At 39.4% G+C, this 25,620-nt stretch overlaps 3 protein-coding genes across 4 annotated transcripts in view; 2 read left to right on the forward strand and 1 right to left on the reverse strand.

Annotated features, from left to right (window-relative positions):
- The window catches only part of clcnk (chloride channel K), a 32,921-nt gene extending 32,523 nt beyond the window's left edge, over positions 1-398 (forward strand). Inside the window, exons 18-19 of the mRNA XM_057856655.1 lie at positions 81-167; positions 242-398. Coding sequence (XP_057712638.1) covers positions 81-167; positions 242-280 — 126 coding nt within the window. The 3' untranslated portion in view covers positions 281-398. The remainder of the gene's footprint in view (positions 1-80; positions 168-241) is intronic.
- Positions 399-1,328: 930 nt separating this feature from the next.
- Positions 1,329-19,075, reverse strand: fam131c (family with sequence similarity 131 member C). 2 transcript variants are annotated; one of them, XM_057826209.1, is made up of 9 exons: positions 18,956-19,075; positions 13,125-13,180; positions 12,451-12,549; positions 11,377-11,432; positions 6,457-6,541; positions 5,587-5,817; positions 5,352-5,441; positions 1,887-2,196; positions 1,329-1,477 (listed from the first exon to the last, which is right to left on the reverse strand). In XM_057826209.1, exons 3-8 carry the CDS (start codon positions 12,479-12,481, stop codon positions 1,928-1,930), a joined length of 762 nt encoding a protein of 253 aa, XP_057682192.1. In that variant the 5' UTR covers positions 12,482-12,549; positions 13,125-13,180; positions 18,956-19,075; the 3' UTR covers positions 1,329-1,477; positions 1,887-1,927. The 2 variants fall into 2 exon arrangements, with proteins under 2 accessions (XP_057682192.1, XP_057682183.1); XM_057826200.1 differs by having other exon boundaries at positions 1,329-2,196.
- Positions 16,767-24,939, forward strand: zbtb17 (zinc finger and BTB domain containing 17). Its single transcript, XM_057826174.1, has 15 exons — positions 16,767-16,970; positions 18,365-18,615; positions 18,685-18,864; positions 18,971-19,309; positions 19,426-19,512; positions 19,633-19,871; positions 20,344-20,486; positions 20,576-20,876; positions 21,027-21,114; positions 21,283-21,399; positions 21,488-21,608; positions 22,324-22,454; positions 22,516-22,779; positions 23,421-23,510; positions 23,849-24,939. Exons 2-15 carry the CDS (start codon positions 18,411-18,413, stop codon positions 24,247-24,249), a joined length of 2,706 nt encoding a protein of 901 aa, XP_057682157.1. The 5' UTR covers positions 16,767-16,970; positions 18,365-18,410; the 3' UTR covers positions 24,250-24,939.
- The last annotated feature ends 681 nt before the right edge of the window (positions 24,940-25,620 follow it).

Consider the following 25,620-nt stretch of genomic DNA (forward strand, 5'->3'; position numbering starts at 1 on the left):
AAATCATTAGTATTATTGTTGTATTGCAATGAATAATTCAGCAATTGGGGTTCAAATCTTCTCACAATTTACTTTTGCAGACTCTCAGCATCCTGAGTCTCGTTGGGGATCAGCCGGTATTTATCATTGACAGAGGAAGGCTGGCAGGCCACGTCACATGGTCAGAGGTAATATTGGCGTACACTCAGGCCCGTCCTCTTGCCATATGGAAGAAGACCCATGTTTGTTTTTTGTTCCTCAGATGAAGAGAATTTTAGAAGACTTGGCCAAAGAAATCTAAGACATTCTGAGGAGAAACATCCAATTCAACCAATTCATTAATCAGCAATTAACGTGTGTTGAATCAGAATTATAAAAAAACCAATTAAATAAAGAAATATTCTGAGCACTTAGTCAGTCACCGGTTTGGTTATGTGGGAGGGCAATTTGCATCCTTGCACCGAACCTGACGTCAATATATTTTAATGAATATGAATAAACAATGAATACAAAAATAATGCCTCCCCTCTCAGCACTGTTAGAGCTTAAACACATGACTGTACATCTGTGAGGTTACACTGCAGCCTCAAATCTCCAGTCTTGCAAACGATTGGATGTCACAATGACATTTGTGCAATGTGAAAGAACAAGTGGATAACAAAAACTAAGGACAGAGCAGCATATCACACAGGAAGTTTTATCCCAATATTCCACAAGACTTCATTGAGTCTAAGCTAAATATAAAATAAAATACACTATATCGAATGTACCTTGAATAGAAAAGTCCAATATAAGGTAGCTAAACCGAACTTCACATTCACTAATCGTTAGCCTAACAGCAAAACTGCCTGGCATATTTTTGCCAAATTGAGATTTATGCATACATTACTCTCCTACCACTGCTGCATCATCCTGCCTCACTGCTTTTCTCCTATGTCACTTAGAACCTTTCAAAAACACTTTCTGCCTTAGTCATATAAATATCAATGTTTGCACGAAAAAGAAAAAAAAACCCGAAAATGTTAAAATATGAGTTAGGCAATTATGCTATTAGGCTAACGAAATGCTTATCATGACAGTAGTTCATGAGCAGTTGATTTCAAGTGCTGGTGTTAAACTTAAATCTTTCTGGTTTCAAATCACAATACAGGGGTGCCTTGAGATATGAGTTTCATTTTGCCCATCGACACGCTTGTAACATCAAACAATCTCCTCTCAAATCTGTTCCTATTGAAATGAATGGAAATGCCATTAGTCCATTCCAGACTCCCAGTAAAAAGAACACAATGCTTGAAATGTATTTTTAATGAGAAAAAATAGCACTAGTAATAGCAATAGCAATAGTATTGTTCTTCTTCTTCAAAAAATAAAATAAAATAAATAAACATACAGTACATCATTTACATAAATTGAATGTTAAGACAATTTACGTTTTTGTCTCAGTACTTCAGTTGAATGGACATTGTGCTGCTCTTTCTGGTCAATGCCCCTTGGTCATCTGGGGACAGTACAACACAAATGGAGATAATTTCAGTCGTAATATTAAATGTTCTTTGCAGAAGATAAAGATATATGCCAGACAGTATTGGTGTAAGTACCATTGGCGGTAAAGGTACACAGAAGGTGTAATTATCTGTTTTGTTTGTTTGTGTGTTTGTTTGTTTGTTTGTTTGTTTGTTTGTTTGTTTGTCTGTCTGTTTGTTCGTTTGTCTGTTTGTTCGTTTGTCTGTTTGACAGTAAACCTCAAAAGGGAGATACAATAAACAGCTGGAAGCAAACCGCTGCTTTTTGTGAAGCAAGTTGATTTTAGCGCTTATATCTCAAATTTTAGCTCGTTAGTCAAAATATCTGAACAACAGCTCCTAATTAAACAAATAAATAAAAGGAAAAAAATCATGTCTAGTCACCTGTATCTCAAGGCACCACTCAATCTGGAATGCAAATTTGTTTAATTATAAAACACATCATCCTCAGACAGCGAGCTGCTGTCTATGTGTCGCACAGCAGCCTCTGCAGTGACTGCACTGCATTTGTCCTCGCCGGGAGAATTCCTCTCCTGCTGTCTAATGCCGGTCATGGGTGGTTGATTGGGGGTGGCCAGGCTGCTGAGCTGGCTGTCACCATATGTCTGAGCGTGGATGCTTTGCCCGTACTGGGGGGGACTGACACTTCTGTTATCCAGCAGGAAACAAGACAACAGGTGGCTCCTCTGTGTCCCTGAGAAGGAATGGTGCACGGGCCAGTGAAAAAAAATTGGAAACATCAACTCAACTCTTAAGTGCAACACCCATGATGCGTACTGTTTTATATTATATTTTCGCACCAGAACTAAAGGCTACCGAAACATTTCCATCAGCCAACCCTGGCTGACTATTCTCATTGGCTGGAGTGCTTCCACTACTTGCATGTGGATGATGGGTTTTGTTGTGGTTGTTTTTACCCAGTCAAATAACGCTTAGTCTTTAGAGCCACACGCAGTATGCTAAAGATGTAGTGGTACTATTTTTATAACCAATTGCAATTCAGATTCACCTTTGCTGGGATAAAACATCAACATTTTTTCCATCCTGTAATTGGTCGTACAGAGCTTCCATTATCAGGCATCCCAGGTTCCAAAAACTCATTTCAGGGAGGTGTTTATCGACCGGAAGGCTCCAGAACTTCCAGGAGACTTGGGATATCTACATTGTTATTTTAGTTTGTTAGTCCTTTGGATGCGCTCAATCAAGCCCAGCCCAGCCTATATGCAGCCTATGCAGCTGCTTAGGGCCACCACTAGGGGGCCTCCAATCTGGCAACCTCGTTTTATACGTTGTTAATAGAGCATCGTGAATAATGTGGCGCGCATTGCCGTTTATCTATGCAAACATCCATTTTTTTTTTTTTTTTTTATCATTACAATCTAGCAACCTGGGGAGTGACATTGAACCTGCTTTGCGATGATTGGTCCTCAAACTTGCTTGGAAAATAGATGCACGAATAAGTCGAATAGAATTTATCCTTCTGGAGCAGAGAAACAAAGGAAGAAGAAAATCGTAGAAGAAAAGAAACAACAGTATCAAGCTAATACAGCATGTTGTTGATGTTGCTGCTGTTGTTGTTGTTGTGCAAGACACTCCGACTTGAACGTTGTTGTCAGCTGATCTTGTCAATATGTCGTACTGGTAATTGCCATTAGCCGCAGGGCGAAGGCCCGGAGCGACTGAAGTAAAGCCGAGCAAGTTGTCACCTGTCGGCAACGGCAAATGTACGGCTTCCGCTGATTGTAGTAAAACGAAATATTGGTATAATATGCATTTGGACTGGAGAGCGTAGTATGGCCTTAAACGTGTAATTACTTGGACTATACCACATGTCGACTACACTAGTATGCCTATTACCCGGATTAGTTGTTAGAGGGCTAATGTAGGCGGGTAATGTTACCCGCCGCCTAATATGGACTGCTGTCACCGTACAACATTCGGATACTCAGCAAGGGATGTCATGCTGTCGCTGTTTTTAGTGTGGCATGACAGCATCGTAAACAATGGAGGCGGACGATCACGACGTGGCTATCCTGCTCTTTTCTTTTCCACACATTTTTCTGGAACCTTCAAACTACATCTCTATAATATGCTTCAATTCAGTGCCCATTTGGGGTCCTCCCATCGCGGATGAGGTGGAGATGAGCGTTTTTTACAGAGCTCGTCTCCCGAGTTGTATCCGATCAGCCAGCTGCGGGGCTGGCCCCTCCCAACTCAATGCTGACCAAACATGAGTACTGTATATAAAAATGCGTAGACGAAAATTAAACCCCGAAAAGTGACCTGCGTGGTACCCCAAGTCAAGGAGGCGTGCAATCATTTTTTTCCCCAGATATTTCTGCCTGTCATAACTGTTGCCACTTCCAGGATCGCCACTTTTATGTACAAGCAGTCCAGTCCTGGTTGCTGCTTCCCGGAAATATACTCAGCGTCACACCAGATGTTTCTATTTGTTATTTTCCAAGTGGTGAGAGCGCAACTGAGCATCGATTGTAACATCCCAAGTAATGTCAGGCTTCCGTTGTTTTATTAAGATTAATTTCAATCACAACACGGCGCCTGCACGTTAAAAAAAAAAAAAAAGCAGAGCGTGCTCTCCTTTCCACTCTCGCTCCTGTTTGATTAGTTTAATTGCGATCACGAAAAAACCAGTGATTACAAAATAATGACAGTCTAGAAGGAGTAGTAATTTCAAATTTTCCGTGGGCTAGGAATGAGTTTCCGTTTCAGAGATAAACCGCGTGGGCGATGACGTAACACATGAGGCTTCTCCTTTTAACGCATACGTAGTTTGCGCAAATGCAGGCGTACCTCGCAGAAGCGGGGAGGCCCTTAAACGCACCTTAAATGAAGTGTGGACAGGTACAAAAATAGTAGGCAAAATACCCTGGAGAAATTTATCTGTCCTAGTGTAGACTTAAGTCATTTCATTAATATCGGACATTATTATCAAGTAGTATGCCATGTATCAGCCTACGGTGATTCTACTTAATTAGTTGCGCACTCCCCACAGTACACGTTTTTGTTGACGAGTATTTTCCTTCCATGTAATCATATTTTGTACTCTGGATGATTCAAAGGAGCTATTAAGTATCTTCGAATTGGAGGTGGAGTGCCGTCCTCTTCACAAGATGATGATTTCCCCAAATGTACAATTCTCGGTAATGCTTGGCAATGTCGTGTACATAGTTATGAGATCAAGAATCACGAAAGATAAACATAAAAAGTTACAATTTTAATAAATTTTTACAAAAATATGGGCCTCTTGGCATTATTTTGCTTCGGGCCCCCAAATGGCCTGCGCTCAATATGACGTTTTTTTTTTTTTTTTTTTTTTTTTTTTTTTTTTTTTTTTGCGATTCCGTTGGTGCTATTTTCAAATTCAGATCACCTTGTTCATCCCAGTAAGGGCAATATGTTCTCAGAACCCTGACCTCAACAGACCAACACAGATGAAAAAGAGATAAACTGACAAGTGACTGAGACAAGTTGTTAACATGCAGTGGAAAAGGGGCATTAGTCACTGTGGAAGAAAATATATTTTAGAGAGGTCCAGACCTTTCTAGTAGAAATTGCTATTTCTCTAAAAGAATATGCCCCTCAAACACCGCACTAAAACCGAGATAGTGAGTATAATTGGATGAATATTCCTTATAATGTCACATCATCATAATTGTAATGTCACTCTTTCTTCTATAGAGAGAAATAATTGCTGACATTTTGAAGACGAAGCTTCAAGAAACCAGTGGAGGGGGGGCAGTGGAGTGGAATTCAATCGTCTATTGTCCCACTGTCACAGAAAAGAGCCATTTCAGTAGGATCACCAAGACTATGAAATTGACAACCAACCTTGGAAGCTGGTCGAAGGTTGTTCGAAGCAGTCGTTCATCGACCAAACACTCATGGCGGCCTCAGCCAAGGCAAACTGCTCTGCTACTCCTGCACATGAACACATGTTTTCTTTCTTGTTTTTCGTGAGTCACTCTACCCGGGAGCTCTATTGATTGTACTTGCCCGAGAACAAAAACGAGGTCCACATGGATTTTTGTTTTTCTACTCAATTGAATTCCTTCTTCTGACTCACCAGCAGCAAAGCGAGCTTCCTTGATCTCATCTGTCATTTGGGAGTAAAATTGTTGATCTTCCTCAGGCCCCCAGCTTCCGCCTCCTCGAGCCCAACCTCCACTCCACCCACTTCCTCCTCCCCTGGCCTCGCCACCACCTCCCCAGCCCTTCCACTCAATAAGGTGAGCCACTCGCCCTTGAGCCATGGCTGTGGGCTTGGTGATGTGCTCCTTTATCGTAGCCACCAGACCTAAATAGGGAATGATACATCTTAGTAGGTTTGATGAAATAAAGACGTGCAAGCAGAGGAAGGATGGGTATAATGTGGAAAGTTTATAAATAGAAGTTCAAATATGAATTATAAAAATCTTGTAGTAAGAGTATCTGTGGGTTTATTGGGTCAGTGAGCTTCATTACATTTCTGTCATAACTCCCCGTTTTCCTCCACAGTTGCGCATTTACGATAATAAATTGCCTCTATTATCCATTACTACCTACAGTGTTTTTCTGTCCTTTCTAAATCTGTGCTCAGCTTTAGAGAGAAACTTTCAGTGAGGGGAAAAACACATTGATGACAGCTGAGCTGAGACTAATAGAGTCGTGCACTGAACTTGAATGTTTGTTTGTTCACTTCTCTGGGTATAGGGTTGGGGTTAGTGTTCATACAGTGGGGAGAACAAGTATTTGATACACTGCCAATGGGTTTTCCCATTGACAGTGTATCAAATACTTGTTCTCCCCACTGTATGTGCATGTTTATAATACATCATAAAGGGGGAAATATCATTACTAAGCTCCCATGGTAACTAATATAATTTCCCACCTCATGTGCTTTACTCGCGGTGAAGTGCAGCCTGTTGTCGCTGTAAATGTAAACATGCAGTCTCACCTAACAGAGAAGAAGTGGCCAGCTCGCCAATGTTGTAGTGGTCGCTTTTATCTGCTGCACTTCCATTTGATGGAGCACGTTCATCCTGCACAGGAATAGGACATTTTCTTTAAGCCATTTGTCTGTTTAAAAAAAAAAAAAAAAAAAATCTAGAATTGTCACACCTATAACTTGTTTCTCAGCATTGAAGTGCAATTTTCATTCAACTACCAATATTTACAGTGGTATGAAAAAAGTATCTGAACCTTATGGAATTTCTCACAATTCTGCATAAAATCACCATCAAATGTGATCTGATCTTTGTCGAAATCACACAGATGAAAAAACATTGTCTGCTATAACCAAAACCACCCAAACATTTACAGGTTTTCATATTTAAATGAGGATAGTATGCAAACACTGATAGAAGGAGGGAAAATAAGTGAACCATCACATTTAATATTTTGTTGCCCCCGCTGTGGCAGCACTAACTTCAACCCTACGCTTCCTATAGCTGCAGATCAGTCTGGCACATCGATCAGGACTAATCTTGGCCCATTCTTCTCTACAAAACTGCTATAGTTCTGTCAGATTCCTGGGATGTCTGGCATGAATCGCTGTCTTTAGGTCATGCCACAGCATCTCAATGGGGTTGAAGTCTGGACTTTGACTTGGCCACTCCAGAACGTTTTGCTCTTCTGAAACCATTCTGAAATTTATTTACGTCTGTGTTTTGGATTATTGTCTTGTTGCAGCATCCCTCCTATTTTTAGCTTCAACTGTCTGACAGACGGCCTCAGGTTTTCCTGCAAAACATCCTGATAAACGTTTGAATTAATTCTTCCATTAATGATTGCAAGTTGTCCAGGCCCTGAGGCAGCAAAACAGCCCCAAATCATGATGCTCCCTCCACCATGCTTCACAGTGGGGATGAGGTGTTGTGAGCTGTTCCATATTTCCTCCACACATGATGACATTGTGTGTTACTCCCAAACAGTTCAACTTTGGTTTCATCAGTCCACAGAATATTTTGCCAAAACTTTGTGAAGTGTCCAACTGCCTTTTTCTGACATTAACGCGCAACAATGTTTCTTTTAAGATAGCAGTGGCTTCCTCCGTGGAGTCGTCCCATGCACACCAATCTTGGCCATTGATTTACATATAGTTGATGTGTGCAAAGAGATATTGGACTGTGCCAGTGATTTCTGTAAGTCTCTAGCAGACACTCTAGGGTTCTTTTTTTTTTACCTCTCCGAGTATTCTGCACTGAACTCTTGGCATCATCTTTGGTGAACGGCCACTCCTTAGGAGAGAAGCAACAGCGGCAAACTCTCTCCATTTGTAGCAGCTTCTCTGACTTTTGACTGATAAACATCCAGACCTTTACAGATGGTTTTGTATCCTTTCCAAGCTTTATACAAATCAACAATCCTTTATCGCAGGTCTTCAGAAAGCTCTTTTGACCAAGCAATGATCCACATCAGACAGTGCTTCTCATCAAGACAATTCTTACCAGGTGTTTGTTTTATAGTGGGCAGGGCATTTTTAAACCACTCATCAGTGAATTGGCACACACCTGACCTGACTTAAATTGTTTGGTAAAAATTGGTTTCAATTGCTCTTTAAGTTTCCTAAGGCAGAAGGTTAACTTACTTATTTTACCCTATCCTGTCATTGTTTGCATGCTATCCTCATTAAAGTATGAAAACCTTTCAATGTTTGGGTGGTTTTTGTTATAGCAGACAGTGTTTTTTCATCTGTGTGATTTCGACAAAGATCAGATCACATTTTATGGTGATTTTTCATACCACTTTAAATGCATGGTTTTTTTTGTTTTTTTTTTAAATTAGGGTTAGGAATTTTTAAGTAGAATTTCAGAATACAATCATCTTGTTTTTTTTTTCTGTTTTCTCATGTTGGCCGTGGTAGTCGTATTTGAAAGTTACGTGTTTTTTTGGGTAGAACTTGGTATAAAATGCTTGAGGACTACAAAGTCAGTAGTCATACAACTAAGACGTACATTGTTGGAAAGTGGGAACAAGTCAGAGTACTCAAAGAATACCCATGAAACAACCTGCAAACATTTTTCAGCAGAGCAAACCCAGATCTCCTGACTGTTAGGCAGATACGTTTACCACTACACCAGATTCAATGATCCACACTTCTGTGAATCTCGTAAATAAAATTTTTATCCCATCTTACCCTGCCCACCTACTTACCTACTGCATTCATATAAAAATATCATCAAATGGTTGTTTAACTATTCTAATTAAAACCTACTTTATATTGGGCACAAACACACAGGTGCTTCTTAATTCTACAAGAGACCAGAGTCATATTGTAACATTGTAACTGAGGGTTTTAGATTCGCCAATAATTTAACTGTACATAGGGAGAAATTACAACACATTAATAATAACACAAAAAAAATGCAATAAGGTCTGATAATAAAGTTGAATCCAGTGTACTATTGTAATCTGAATAAGATGAAACACAAAAAAAACATTAAATCTGTATTAATACAAATAATATAGTATTATAGTGTATAAAATAAGCATGGATACAATAAATACTATAACTGTGACGAAACCACCTGTGCTTGTTGTTTAGACAAGTTAAGTAATGGACATTTAAGTTTTTTTATTTAATTTAAAGTTTTGACTAAAAACAAATATATGAATAATCATGTGTTTTAATATGCGCATGTACAGTGAGGAAAATAACTATTTGAACACCCTACAATTCTTTTAAGCTCTCTTGAAATTATGGGTGGGTTTAAAAATTTTAAATTTTACTGTGAGAGACAATCTAAAGGAAAAAAATCCAGAAATCACAATGTAAGATTTTTTAGTAATTTATTTGTACTATACTGCAATAATGGGATCTTTTTAACCTGTCTACAACAGTGTGAATAAAGTCAATAGTAAGCAAGTACCTGATTCCCCTCCACCCATATAATTCCCAGTCAAGGACTAAAATTATTGGATTATCTTGGCATACTGTAATGTTCTGTCATTTTATCTAATGTTTTCCATGAGCTATAAAAAAAGCCTCTTTTCATGATTTTGAGTGTGATACAGGATGGCAGTGGCTACATTTACATTTCCCTAGTCCGATCAGTTTTCTGATAAAAATTATGATCTAATGCCCTGTTTTCATAGATACTTAAAATGTTGTTCCGATTAGGACTTGCGTGTTCTTGCGTCAGACCTGCAGTCAGAACAAATTATTTTGACGTGCACAGATTGATATTGCCTTCATGTGGTGGGGTAATTGAGGTAAATATGGTAAGAAACTAAGTTTTTAAAGAAAATTTATTGTGGATTTGTATTTTTTTTTTACTCCAGCATAATAATGTAGTTTACACATTTATAAAATTCCTATTTTTGAAAAACAAATGTTTGCTAAAATTTTCAGTTGCAGTAAAAAAAATTACCTTCTCTTCTTCTTGTATATGAATTAACAGTTTGGCACATGCAACAAGCCAAAGTGAAGTCCATGTCTGCATCAACAGGAGGTACCCATAATAACCAATGTAGTAAGGTTGTGGTTAGGGTTGGGCATCGGGCATCGAGCATCGATGGGAACCGGTTCCAACACTCCAATGCTCCCGGAATCGTTTAAATTTTGAAATTTCGATTCCTTGTTTCAATGCTCTGACCGCCGAGCGGAAAAAAATTGCTCAAGTTCAAAGACTGATATTTGTACACAAGTTAAAATTACCCCTGTGAGAAGTTCATTTAATTTTAAAAAATCATTGAGAAATTAAGACTTTAATATAAACTATGCTTATTTTTTTGACCCTGCATTTTTTATTTTGGCCCTGCCTCTTAAAAGAATCTGAATCGGGAATCGTTCGGAACTGGAATCGAAACGTGGAGCTGGAATCGGAACCAGAATCGTTAAATTTGAAATGATGCCCAACCCTAGTTGTGGTACGGTTCATCTTTCCCAGAGTATTTAAAGACAGCATGACCAAATATACCGGAAATGGTAGTAGTAGAAGAAGAAGAAGCCGTACTGACTTTTGTGTTAACAAAACATCGTTCCGTCCATTTCGACATTAAACATGAGCATTTTTTAATGTATTCTATTTAGGCTTCGACATGGTGGTGCTATTAACAGTTCCAAACAAACAAAATGTTTTGGCTTCTGCAGTTTAACTTGAAAGGGGAAAAAAATCCTACTAGAACATCTGAAATGTATTTGCCATTAGGGTCCCCAAACCTTTTCCTGTGAGGGCCACATAACTTTTCCCTTCTCTAATGAGGGGCCGGGGTCAGTTTGTAACAGAAAAGGTGTAACGATTGCAGGAGTGCCTAAATGTAAAGATTTATTGTTTTTCAGAAAGCCACAATCAAATAACCCTTTCTGGATTCTTCACAGAACAAAAGTAAATAATATAATATAATATAATATAATATAATATAATATAATATAATATAATATAATATAATAACACTATTAATCAAATAGATAATAACCAAATAACCCTCTCTGGGTTCTTCACAGAAAAAAGCCAGGAAATAAATAACACTATTGAAAAAAACAACAACAAAAAATGTTTTTTTTTTTTCCAATTTTTTTTTTTTTTTTTTGTTTTTTTTTTTTGTTCAGCGGGCCAGACCAAATGTGGAAGCGGGTCGTATCTGGCCCGCGGGCCGTAGTTTGGGGATCCCTGCTCTAGATTATAATAGAATAGATTATTAATATAATTTAACATGACAAAAACCTGAAATTTGAACATAGGTGTGTAAGCTTTCTTTGACATACTACACCTACATTACATGGATGAATTCTGTTAAATTAAAGCAGACAGTGTTTTTTCTGATCTCAGAGTATCATGCATGTGGGAAGGTAAGATTTCTGTGGGAAGGTAAATTTTCTAAATCTTAATCACAACTGACCACTGGGTGAGTGGTGGTTGGGGGGTTGACTCACCTTGGCGGAGGTTGAAGGATGAACCTCTTGTATCACCGTCATGGGAAAGTGGAGCTCTATGAGTGAAGCACACATGAATGCCAATGTAAGATGTCTGCTATCTGAGTGCTCATATCGCTAGGCAGAGTTCAGAGAGTTCATAACTATTTGTTTCTCGTTCATTATCAGGGCCAAGTGTCAAGCGAGCCAATTTCTCAAACCTCCCTTCAGCTTAAGCCTCATGTCAACTTCATTTATTTAGGCAAGGTTCAGGAATGACAAGATGAAATGGAAATTAACATCCTTAAAAAGGTCTGTGGACACTCACACACTTGGGGTTTCCCCTGAGAAGGTGGCGTCAAGACAATTGGCAGTTGCTATGGCAACAGTTCAGCAACAGGAGGCGAGTGATACCCTTCCATTTACTTAACTCACTATAGCAGGATCAAACTCCCAAATACGCACACAATAGAAGAAAAACCCAGACATAAATACACACCCACTTGCAAATCAAGGAAACATGGTATCATTCCAAAGACCACACACACACATACACCCCCTGTCTGCCATGCTCATTTTCTGAATACTTTCAGAGTGCCTTACAGATTCAGCCAGAAAATAGTGTTATTAGGGATGAGATTAAACTCCCATGCAATGTCAAATCACTTCAGTATCTCATTTATGGTTAAGTTCTCCAAAGCAGGAAGACAGAGAGTGACCATTTGCATGTAAACATCACAGCATGGAATACAAATGATGGGACACGCTTTCGATGAATTAGTCATATGTTTTCCAGATCCTCACAAAGCACAGCTATTGTATAAACACACAACACAGTAGGGTTTTTTGTTGTTGTTGAAAAGATTAAATTTGTGCTATATAGTTATTGCTTATGCTTGGATATAGGGCATCATGTATTTGCATTTTATGGTATTTTTAGTTTCTGACACTAGATGTCTGTCCTTGGCATGTCAGCAGTGTCAATCACCTCTGTGAGAATCAAATGATCAGAGCGCAACTTTCAAATTTGCTTTCACACGCACGCATGCCCACAAACACAAGGATATGCACACACACATGCATCTTGACACTGACCTTTGTGACTTTTACAGAGGCAACAACCCATGATGTGTGGTAAGCCCGCAGGCAGTTATCTGGTGCCCATGACGGCTTGAAAATGACGAGGGAGGGCAGCTGGCTCACAGGGAAGAAGAAAGAGAGCGAGAGTGTGAGTGAGAGAAAATGGGGGTAAAGTATGAATGCATGTTTGGTGACGTCTCCAACAAATCCCCTCCCCTCGACATCTTTATTCTTCTCCTGCTCTCACAAGCAAATGTGGAGGTAAAAAAAGAAAATCAAATCTCTGGAATGTCATGAAGTTATTGGAAGAATAGTAAAATTCGGGATGTTTTCATTTTATAGGAATTATTATAATTACATTGAAATTTTATCTCAATGTATGAATATTAGGCACAGAGGAAAGAATACCACTACCATTATATATGTAAGGAATTAAATTTCCTCGTACAGCTTATCAGCAGCTGGCTGAATCTTGCCAGCTAGTTCACATTCAGAAATTGTTTGAAGTTGTCAAAGTTCATGTCATGACTGACCATGGCATTTTTAATTGGTAACCATTTCATTCTGCCGGTCACGAGCTTAAAAAAAAAAAAAAACAACACCAATAAACCTGAACTGTGGACTTAACACATCAACACAGTACACTATTTATGTTGACTTGTAAGTGTTTTTGGGGACTAGACACTTACATCACTGTTGTCAGTAGCACTCTTGAATTCCGTTCCCATAGTAACCAAGCATCTCCCTATTTTGCAAAACAAAAAATGTACGGATACGTGTGTTATATACAGTATGAAACAGAATTGCGGTTTTGATCAAATCTGCAGAAGGAGTCATTTAGTTCATTGTATGTTTTTGTTTAACCTTAAACGCCAATTGTGAGGAAAAACGATTGCACATATTTTACAATCGTACGGTATATGACAATACATTCTTAATACACAGAGCAAATATCATGTTGCAGAACGTTATTCTAGTCATTTTCCTATAAGTACCCAAACACAGTAATTGCTGCTAGTAAAATAAAGCAACAACATGGCAACACTGTGAGATTTTGTCAAGAAAATCATGGGATTTGGTTAGTGACATTGCAGGACAGAGGACCCCTCGAATCTCCTCATTGAACAGATTTCACCGGGTTGCAGGAACATTCTGTTGCAATAGCTGAAGCGCATTTTTTGTCTTTCAACGTGATAGATTGTTATCAAATTGGATAGAACAATGCTATTATCATGTCCAAACTTATTTTTTCAATGACGGCCACATACCGACAAATGGAAGGAAGACGTGGGGCCTACTATCTTTGAGGCCTGTTTATTGTATGCAAACCATGGATCCATCTTTTCATTTCCTTTACCACTTAGCAGTATATGGGTTGAAATATGTGGTGTTTATCTTCATTAGGGTTTCAGGTGTGCTGGAGCCTAAGGGCGGACTGGCATACGGGGATACCAGGGATTTCCCTGATGGGCCGGTGGGCAGATGAGCCGGTGTTGGGAGAAATAAATAAGGTCATAATTCATAAAATAAGCAAGGTTTAGTGTCACTACACATGCGCGACCCTTCATATCTTACACGTACACAGGAAAATAAGTCTGGGGTGAAAAATAAGTTGTTGACTGCAGTCAAGCCAGCGAACGTTCTTGTTCCCGTAGTCAAAACAGCAGACCGTAAAACTAGCGTAGCCGTATAATTCAAGCATTACAGTAAATGCATTCGGACCGAGCAGCAAGGCAAACATCCGTGTGCTAACGTTGTTCCCAACTCTTTCAAACACTCTCAACACTCCAAAAATAAATAACACAACCATTTTCATCATTTAAAAATGAAATAAAGTTGCCTGATCTTAAAAGCACTCCACCTACATGTGCATTACGTGTGCTGTCACGTCAGTACATTATGTGAGTCCCCTGAGCAACGGGTCGTTTTAGTATATGGTAGGTTACAGTTCTCATATTTGTGGCGCTGGAAATCCACAAATCTGAATAGGTTCAGGCCAAAGTTGGTGAACATACCGTAAGTAGTGGACCTCTCCAACTACTCCTACACTCAAAACTATGCCTTTATACAGCACTAATATTTGGAAAAATGAATTAAAAGTCCTTCATCCATGTGAACTTTAATCAGGGTACAGTTGTTAATTTTGTGGGACTGTGAATCCACAAATCTGAATACGTACTTGCCAAGGTTGGTGAATATTAGTAGTGGACGTATGACCACTCCCATACTCAAAACTATGCATTTTTATTGTACCAATATTAAGAAAAATGAATTAAAAGTCCTATGTGTATACTTTAGTATACTTTTACTTTCAGTTCTCATTTTTGTGGTAGTGTAAATGCAGAATTTTGTGGCCAAGTTTAGGGAATTTTAGAAGTGGACCTCTCTGACTACTCACACATACTCAAAACTATGCATTTTTACCGTACCAAAATGTTGAAAATTTGAAATAGAAGTCTTACATGCATACTTTAATCATGTGACAACTCTCATTTTTGTGGTACTGTAAATCCACTGTTCTGAATGAGTTCTGGCCAAGGTAGGTGAATATTAGTAGTGGACCATTCTGACTACTCACGAACTAAAAATTGCAGTTTTACTGTACCAAAATTTGAATTAAAAGTCCTACGTGTTCTTTGATCAGGTTACAGTTCAGTTTCAATCGGTACAGTTTATTGTATCAATGACCTGTTTGCTTTAAAATCCCTACATTGTTGTAATTATTTTACTCTCAGCTAATTGTTGTTTGCTGTATAATTTTTGTCCAAAACAAAAGGATATTTTTACACCAATGTTCAGGTACAGGTATTTTTGTTGCCGGCTGGATGGCTTCCAACAACGTCTTTGAAGTGGGTCGGTCGTTCAATAAAGTCTGGAGCCTATGATTGTTGAGTTTAGGACAACCTAAAATAAAGAAATTCTGATTCTAGATGGAAACCTGAACTAACAACTGAACTAACAAACATAGGCATAGATGCACGTTTGGGAAAATGACAGGGAGCCAGATTCAAGCCGTTGACCGCTGAACTGTAAGGCAGATCAAGAAACCAATGAAGAACAAAATCCATTTAAAGCTCATCTGGGTGACTTTTGAGAATGAGTTAAAAGTTACCAGACTAGTTGTGTTTGTTGTCCTAAAAACTGAATTACACTCATTATCTGTACTTCTTGACCTCATTAGGGTGCTATAGCTTACCCAGCAGACAATGGGCAGAAAGCGGGGCATACCCTCAACTGTTTACCAATCAATTGTCAGGCACATATTGATAAACCATTCAGAAAATCCATCCACACTCATATTCACACCTATGGTAAATTTAGAGTTTTCAGTCAACCTGTCATGCATGTTTTTGAATGTTTGAGGAAGCCTGAATACCCAGAGAAAACCTACAGGATAATACATTAACTCCACAGAGGTTGACAGGAGCCCAGGATTGAACCCTTGATCTCAGAACAGTGAGCAACTAGAAACACCTATCAGTCAGTAGGTGGGTTCAGAGAAAAGGTAACCTCTCCTGGGCTGTTTAACACATCTTGATGTAAAAACCTCAAGATAAAAAGCTGGAATTCTGAGCTATTGTGTCATATTCATCATTTTGTCTAAAACCAAAATATCTTCAGTATACAATAACATAGATTATGAGTAAAAACAGTGTGATAGGTTTTGATTTTAAATAGAAGTGGCATTGAGTGCTATTAATGTAAACATGATATATAAAGTGTGCAAAATTTATTTAAAATTCATATTGAGGAAAAAAAATGTAACAAATTTATATCTAACTTTTTCTGAGGGAAAAAATCGTGACATTTTGAGCTTTGAATAATGTATCCTTTTTTTTTTTTATTTCAAAAGTGTAATTCAAGATAGGCGGCACGGTGGCTGAGTGGTTAGCACGTCTGCCTCACTGTTCTGAGATCAAGGGTTCAATCCCGGGCTTCGGCCTTCCTGTGTGGAGTTTGCATGTTCTCCCCGTGCCTGCGTGGGTTTCCTCCGGGAACTCCGGTTTCCTCCCACATCCCAAAAACATGCATGGTAGGCTGATTGAACACTCTAAATTGTCCATAGGTGTGAGTGTGTGTGTGAGTGGTTGTGTGTCTCCTTGTGCCCTGCGATTGGCTGGCAACCAATTCAGGGTGTCCCCTGCCTACTGCCTGAAGTTAGCTGGGATAGGCTCCAGCACCTCCGCGACCCTCGTGAGGAATTAGCGGCATGGAAAATGAATGAATGAATGGATAATTCAAGATAAAACTTGTTAGCTAGTGAGTTTGAGCACAGCCATGCGGTAGAACAACACAACTGCAAATGTTTCAGACTGCGCATGCTCCAGAAAACCCCATCTGACGGTCCCGACCGGTCCCTATCAATCGATCAGCGAGAGGAAGATGGCGCTGAACTGAGGCAACAGCCGTCAACTGCACAGGATCGATCACCGAAAAACTCGATCGAGTCTATTTTTGAGATAAATTCCAATATCCATCTGGGTTACAATTTCAAGGACCCGTCAAAGGAGCAAGCATAAGCACGCGATTCGGTGGTAGGTGGAACTCTGCAACTTTTAGAGGTGTTCAGGAAGAACCAGCTTTGAAGACAACAACAAGCGTTGGCAACGGCGCCCGCCATCTTGTCTCTGTCGCACAAATTCTTCGCTAGGCATGCTAAATTCATCCCTGATAACACGACCGCCAGGATCTAAGAGGCATTTTAATCGATTTCACTGTTACCCCGTCATGTCAAACGTACCCTAAAACAGTGATATTGGCAATTCGCTATCAAGGACAGCGATGTTTTGCGTGCTATAATGACGTCTCATAAATCTCCAGGGGCAAAAACAATGTCGAGCGTATTGGACTCAGATCAGATTATGTTTAGTTGACTGCGTAGTGGGAAATTGATCAAATGAAGCAGCTTCATTTTCACCAAGTAGCCTATTACAGTATTATTGGTGAATATGCTGAAAACATTCAGAACCCAAGCTGAACTCATAATACTCATTATGATTTACCATATAGGCTATGTATTTTTACATTTTCTTTGGAAGATTAAATTATTGTATGGTTGTTTTCTGGAACAGAAACGCTAAATAATACGTCTAGTTATCTCTTTTTTTTTTTTTTTTTTTTGTTACTAAAAATGAACGTAACCCCTTTACATAAGTGAGCGTCGTTTTACGTATGTCAGTTTCAATTGACACCAAAGGATAAATATCTTTTCATGAAGGCTCAATCGCAGCAAATACAGCAAAATGTCAGAGGACCTTTCAGCTTTGTGTCGTCACCTTGGGTAGTGATTTGTATGAAAATGATACCCCTAGACATAAAAAATTATCCACTTTGGTCTTGTTGGCCTAAGCGCTCTTCCAGTTCAATGCAGAACAACATGAAAATAGTTCTCATGTCGTCTGCCTCTAAACAGGAATTAAATTGATGATTTAAAAATAAATATTTAAATATATATATATATATATATATATATATATATATATATATATATATATATATATATATATATATATATATATATATATATATATATATATATATATATATATATAATAAAAAATGTCAGTGGAGCAGTCACAAAAGTAACCAAATAGCCAAATGGGCAAAGTTGTTCATAGGCATATTGTGAGTTAGTGGGTTGTCGTGAGCAGGGACAATGCTTGAATTAGAAGCATTAAAAAAAAAAAAAAAAAAAGCTCTGCAGTGAATAATGCATGTTCCATCCACTCAACTTATAGAGCCTACTCCTACGATATGACCATTAGGGTCCCAGGTCACCTGGAGCTCATCCCTGCCAACTGTGTTTTCTCTGTCCAGTCGATAGGCGGGATCCACTGTGGACTGGTTGCCAGCCAATCGAAGCTTGTATATTGTGTAATTTTTTTTTTTTTTAAATCAACATGACCTTCTTCTTACAAATTGTCCTCAGAGTCTGTGGCATCTTGTCCCTGTCATCTATAAACCTTTGAAGCACAATGGAGTTCCCGTGGCACAGTGGGAAGGTTCTGGAGCAGCTGAACAATCAGCGCCAACAGGGTTTATTGTGTGACTGCACATTTGTTGTGGATGGAGTAGATTTCAAGGCGCACAAATCTGTGCTGGCAGCCTGCAGTGTCTACTTTCGCACTCTCTTTTTGGACCAGAAGGATGTGGTACACCTGGACATCAGTAATGCAGCAGGTTGTTAGGAGTACTTTGTTACAGTTTTGTGAGAAAGAAGCCATTTGTAATGCTATCTGATCAATGCAGGTTTGGCCCAGGTCCTGGAATTTATGTATACAGCCAAGCTGAGTTTAACTTCTGACAATGTGGAAGCTGTGGTTGCTGTTGCAAATTTCCTACAAATGGAAGAGATTGTAAACGCTTGCTCAGTTTACCAGTCGGTGAACGATCCAGCGCCGTCCCCTAACACGCTGGATGTTGCTGAAGGTAAGTTCATGTAGACACTTGAATTGATTGAACTAATTGAAATCCCAAGATAAGCTACCTTGAGTCGTGGATTTTACTTAAATTACGGTACCTTTTCTTGGTGAAGGAGAAAAGCCAGCTGAAGAACAGCCACGAGAAGAACATGACAGTGATCTGGCAGAGGTAGTATTCCAGGCTGACCAGAAACCTTCCACAACCTTCACAAAAGATGACAACCTTACAGAAAATCAGGACCAAGACAAACACACCACTGTGCAAACACAGATCACAGAAGTTTCAGAGTTAAGCCCCGCCAAAAGCTTCTCAGTTAGTGCACCGCCTACCAAAAGCAGTGCCGGACAAAAAAGAACACCTGTAAAGACTGAGGAGGAGAAGGATGGTGATGCTGTACAGGACCCAACATCCACATTTCAGGACGACCTCTCTGATGTCGACTACACACCGTGTAAGTTCATGATAACGAAAGGCTAGCGTTACCATTTTACTGTTGTTGCGCAGCTGGAAATGTTTACATCACTTTATGATGTCAGAGGAGTTATTTACTGTCATATGCATTTTCAGATGCGCCCATCAAATCTGTCAGCAACCCCATTATCACTTCTCGTGGTAGACGAATTAGGAAACCTCCTCGCCGAAACTTCCCATCTGGTAAGCCTTCGTAGTGTTTTTTTGTCATAGCTGTGTCACCCCTATTAGCTAAATATTCACTAGTATGTATATGGGCTAAATAAATCAGTTTTACCAATTTCTCTCGTGGTGGAATGTAAGATAATGACACAGATGATGAAGACATAAAAAATAAATCCAAGAAGAAAGTGGCAAGGCCATGCCAGGAAGAAGAATATGAGGACGTGGATGAAGAAGACATATCCACCGAGCAACATTCAGAAGCCAGTCAACCTGCGGGAGACGGGGGCAATGACGGAGGAGAGAAAACTGTCCACTCCACCACTATCAGCAGCAGATCCGAGTCGAAGCCTTACAGCTCTGTGACACACAAATGTGAGGTGAGACAATGCGCAATAGGCAGCAGGGCGGGGGAATGTTTTTAAAATCTGGCTCAAACAAATAGGCGTTGTTTATTGTAGTTATATATATATATATATATTAAATGTGCTACAGTGTAGTTTTCTATTTCAATTAGTACAGCATATACAGGTACATAGATTAGGAATTTGACTGTCTATACCAATAGATTACAAATCGGACCATGACACGAGATCAGAAATTAAAATACATTTAGTTGTCATTTATTTTGATTATATAGTGCACAATGAAACAACTAAATTTGATAGCATCAGCTGTGCTAAAACCATGTGAGTAAACGAAATAAGCTCATGCCCTGCCATCTACTAGTGACCTGTACAGGACGTGCACACGACTTGCAACCAGAACAGTCTCCAGCTCACCCTGTAAAGCACTAAAGAATACAGTTACATACATGCATATATTCTAAATAACATGTGCTCTTCTTTCAAGGACTGTGGGAAAAAATTCACGCACACTGGCAATTTCAAAAGACACATGCGCATTCACACGGGTGAGAAGCCATTTACTTGCCGAGACTGCAACAAGGCTTTCTCAGATGCAGCGGCTTGTAAAGCTCATGAGAAAACACACAGGTTAGATCCAAATTATATTGTAAGTATTTTTTGTTTAAATTAAGATTAGCCTGCTGAGCATTAAAAGGTCATCATCTACCCCTCCACAGTCCTCTGAAGCCCTACTCCTGCTCAATTTGTGGAAAGAGCTACCGTCAGATCAGCCTGCTCAACCTGCACCGCAAGCGGCACACTGGGGAGGCACGCTACAGCTGCGAGTCTTGCGACAAGCTCTTCACCACATCAGGGAATCTAAAGCGCCACAGGCTGGTGCACAGTGGTTTGAAGCCGTATCGCTGTGAATACTGCGACAAGGCCTTCTCGGATCCCACTGCCAAAATGCGACACTTGGAGACGCACGACGCCAACAAGGGCAACAAGTGTCCGCATTGTGACAAACGTTTCAATCAGGTATTGGATTCACACAGACCCTTCATACAGCTGCTACTGTATATATTTGCTTGCTTATGAGATCATTTGTTCAATCAAAGAAAAGAAAAGCAACTTTTTGGGAAAATAATGCTATGTGTGCTAACTACCTTTGTGGCCCTGTCTTTTTAGCCCGGAAATCTGAAGGCCCACTTAAAAATCCACATTGCAGATGGACCCCTCAAGTGCAGAGAATGCGGAAAACAATTTACCACCTCGGGTAAGAATAATAGCTTCCGTTTTTTTTCATGACACTGCCATCTGTTGAATCTGTTGAGCACTGCCAGATCAAAATGGCTACCAACCAACACAAACCTAAATGTCCATGGGCTTGATCAAATCAAGTACTGGTGTATTACATATTCTTTTCATATCTTTTGTATGTCAGGAAATCTGAAGCGTCACTTACGGGTCCACAGTGGCGAGAAACCATACGTCTGTACTCATTGCCAAAGAGCATTCAGTGATCCTGGAGCTCTGCAGCGGCACGAACGCATCCACACAGGTACTTTAGTGACAAACAGTGCAAGGCAAAACATTCTTACGCTTCAGCCTGAGTAAATGCCCACCATCCTGGAATGCTTGTCTCACAGGAGAGAAACCCTGCGTGTGTCCCACCTGTGGCAAAGCCTTTACCCAGGCCAGCTCCCTTATTGCCCACGTCCGACAGCACACCGGAGAGAAACCCTACGTGTGCGATCGTTGTGGTAAAAGGTCAATGACAATAAAAAGATATATGCAGTGGTACCTCTGCTTACAAAATTAATTGGTTGTGAAAATAGTTTAACTTGAAAATTCTGTAAGTCGAGACGCATTTTCCATGTTGATGCCCTAATCCGTTCCAAGGCAGCCCCCGCAAAATTCAGACATAACTCTTTTATAATGCATAAAAATGCATCAAAACATGTAACAAATACATGTTATAACTAGATTATTGCACAATAATCATAAAATCTAAGTTGTGCATAATGTAAAAAAACAAGAATAAAGAATAACATTTAATACACTATGTAAAGCTGTCCGAACATGATGGTCGAATGAAGAGGATGCTGGGATAAACACATACACATACAGTAGAGGTCCCTATTAGCCAATTGGATGCCAGGAATGCTAGGCAATAGCCAATGGCAGAACAGCTATACCATAATTATGTTACGTTCATTAAACTCTGGGAGCTGCGAGTACCAGCCATACTGTATTTTTTGCTTTTTGTATCTTGAAATTTCTTAACAAATGGTAAATGCTGTTATACTTGTATAGCACTTTTCCAAGAGGCAATAATTTCCCGTTGAAGCGCGTCTTAACCTGGAAATTCTGTATGTAGAGACGTTCTTAAGTAGAGGTACCGCTGTATAAATAATAAGGTTTCACTTAGAAAATGTAGTGACTTATTCGGGAATGTACCGTATCTTCTATCTGTCCCTGGCAGGTTTGTACAGTCCAGTCAACTGGCTAATCACATTCGCCACCATGACAATGTCCGCCCTCACCAGTGTCAATTGTGTGACAAGTCATTTGTCAACGTGGGTGACCTTTCTAAGCACATCATTGTTCACACAGGTAACACATTTCTCAGTTTCCTTTTTCGACATTTTTCACTTGACTGTTCACTTTTGTTTAGGAGAGAAACCTTTCCTGTGTGACAAGTGTGGCAGAGGCTTTAACCGCGTAGATAATCTGCGCTCTCACATAAGGACTGTCCACCGTGGCCATGCTGGCATGAAGCGGAAGCGTTCCGGCGCTGGCAGCTGCTCAGACGAGGAGGTCGACGGCTGCGTCAGGGCATCCGCATCGGATGCTGAGATCAACATCGTAACAGTCAGTGAGGATATTGTTACCCTGGCAACGGAAGCCCTAGCAGCCAGCACTGTGACTCAACTCACAGGTTAGAGTTGATATCAGGCTTCGTATGAATACTGTGTGCCACAAAAGTCAGCAAACCCAGAAGTGGAAATGTCTAATTGGACACACTAATTGAGTTTGTGACTTCTTAGTGCTACAGGGATGCTAGTGTGAATAGGGGTTATGTTAAATTTGGCATTATTTCTCTCTCTTTTGAATTATTGTAATTCATACTGCTGTGGAATTTAGCTTTGCTTTAATGTGCGGGCTGTCTACTTCTTCTAGACTTCATCAATCCATTTTATCTGTGCCACATGAATTGCAACCATCACACACAAGATGAGGCAGTAAAGTATGAGTAATATGTGCATCCAACCAAATATACAGTTTATGATAGTCCACCGCACACGCATGTAACCAGGCAATAACGTTTTTTTTTTTTTTTAACTTTTTCAAGTGACTGTATCCAATCTCTTACCCCAAGTCAAGTAATCATATTGCAGTAATTTCATGTCGCATTTACGAAAGTTACTTTCAACTAGCTACCAAATACTGTAGTTAGAGAAACAGAACTTGTCAGCTATCAGTCACAAGGCTGACACAAAGATAATCATTCATATTCAAACCTATGAAAAATCTGTCTTCAGTGAACCTGAAAGCATGTGCATGTTCATGTGTTTCTAGTGTTGCCAGTTGATGCATCCGTGTGTGCTGATGAAACTGAAGCTTTGAAAGCGGAAATTACCAAGGCAGTAGAGAAAGTACAAGAATCAGGTGAGACTGAAATAAACCAAGCAAAATTTGTAACGACACACAGCATGTCCTTAAGTCATCATACTTGTTATATAAGGGTTTTATACATGAAGAAAGGCAAGTTTGAGGATGAATCCTTTTTTAGGAGGATGAGTCAATAAAGTCGGTGAGATTGTAAATTGATAAATATTGTGAATTGATATAAAATATATTAATGCAATTTTTCCAAACCATTTGACTCAAAGCACATATTGCATATTAGAAAATCTTGGAACACATCCAGTCATCTTGTCTTAATTCACTGAATGAAAAACAGAAGTAAAAATATACCACTCACCCAATCCCTTTTCTGTTTCTAGACCCCAACACACAGATACTTTATGCCTGTGATTCATGTGGAGATAAATTCCTGGATGCTACTTCGCTAGCACAGCATGTGCGCATTCACACAGCCCAGGCCTTGGTCATGTTTCAAGCAGACTCTGACTTCTATCAGTACACTGCAGTGACCACTGCTGAGGGGGACAGCACCGCAGCGTGGCAGCCTGCGGCCGAACAGGTGATCCAGGAAGGGGAGCTGATATTCCATGGCGATGATGGAGAGCGAAATACAGAAGAGGGGATCATGGTGGAGGCACAGAGGGAAGGAGGGCTGCTTGATGGGAAGAGCAAGGAGGATAGACAGCTCGAGATGCTGGCTGAGCTCCAGAAGGATCAAAAAGCTGAAGGACAGCTAATTGTCTGTGAAGTTCAGGTGTAGCCATGTTCACTTATAGAGGCTATGGGAAGATTACATGTTAAAGGTGTGTCAGTAGTGCAAAAAAAATCAACACCATGCACTGGATGCAACACATTATAAAGGTAGCCATCGAGGGAACATTAGTAATTTTTATAATTACACTGTACTTAACAAATCTGTTTATCTTGCAATGTAATCCTGGGTAGTAATTTGTCCCCTGTGCAAAAAAATATATATACACCCTCCTGGTACTCAGTAAGATTATGTACATTTTTCTTAACAAAATATTTTATGTATGGAGTATTTTTACTATAAAAATAATTTAGTATGTTATAATTATTATGTCTTCCAGTAATTTAGTATGTTATAATTATTATGTCTTCCAAGTCTCATGTGTGGGTTAAATATTACCCTGTTTACATTTTACGCTTTAGGACTATTCAAATTTCCTAACAGTAAAATTGTCACAAGTTTGCAAATCAGCAAAGTCAGAAATGGTAATGCACCTGAAGTGGACCTCTAAAAGTTAAAATAAATAAACTCTTTGTTTTTATACTCCTATATTCCACTGAATGAGTAGTCTTGGATGAAGTTTGTGGCATGTCTGATGTAAAGAATGGTGACCGTGTTGCTGTTGGTCAAATATCACTGTTGCTGCAGAGTTCCCTATTTGAGTCATATCATCAAAAATTGAATTAAAAGCTATTTGTTTGTGGCCAGTGATTGTGTAGTGCTGCAATGTTACACATATTTTGAAAAATAGGTTTGGCATCCTTTATGAAATCCCACACTTGGTTTCATCTTGTGCCATGTTGCAATTTTTGGTCCCCAAATAAGAGATGGCAAGAAGGTTTAAACTAGAGAAATGTATGATGCATGATCTGGTGCGTACTGTCGGACTTTTAATAGGATATTGGAGGAAATTGTTTTCCTGAGTTCTCATCTCATTGGAAAGTTTCAGTGAAACAAATTCTGACTCTTTTTATTTTGGGGGGGGGGGGGGGGCGGGGGTTGGGGAGGGGCAAAACAAACTGCTTACCTAGTAATATGTAAACAGGAATAAATATAATGGCCTTCAAAATAAATGAACCATGCCGACATGTACAACAGTAACAAGCAAATTATAAGCCAGCAACAACTATAAATTGCATTTGCACAGTACAGCTTTAGGTTAGTGCATATGAGCTTTAAATTTCTTGAAAAATAAGCCTTAACTTTTCTCATTTTCTGCTATATTTTCATCAATCTGAAATATCAATGACATTTACAATATTTTGCATAATTACAGTAAGAGGGTTGCAAATCCATAATAATGTTAGATTTTCTCAAGATTGCCGTTTATCTAGCTGTTGATGCTAACCAAGAAGTCAAACTCACTAATGTAAATTACTA

Source organism: Corythoichthys intestinalis, chromosome 2 (genome assembly GCF_030265065.1).
Source record: "Corythoichthys intestinalis isolate RoL2023-P3 chromosome 2, ASM3026506v1, whole genome shotgun sequence".
In the NCBI taxonomy this organism is placed as follows: Eukaryota; Metazoa; Chordata; class Actinopteri; order Syngnathiformes; family Syngnathidae; genus Corythoichthys; species Corythoichthys intestinalis.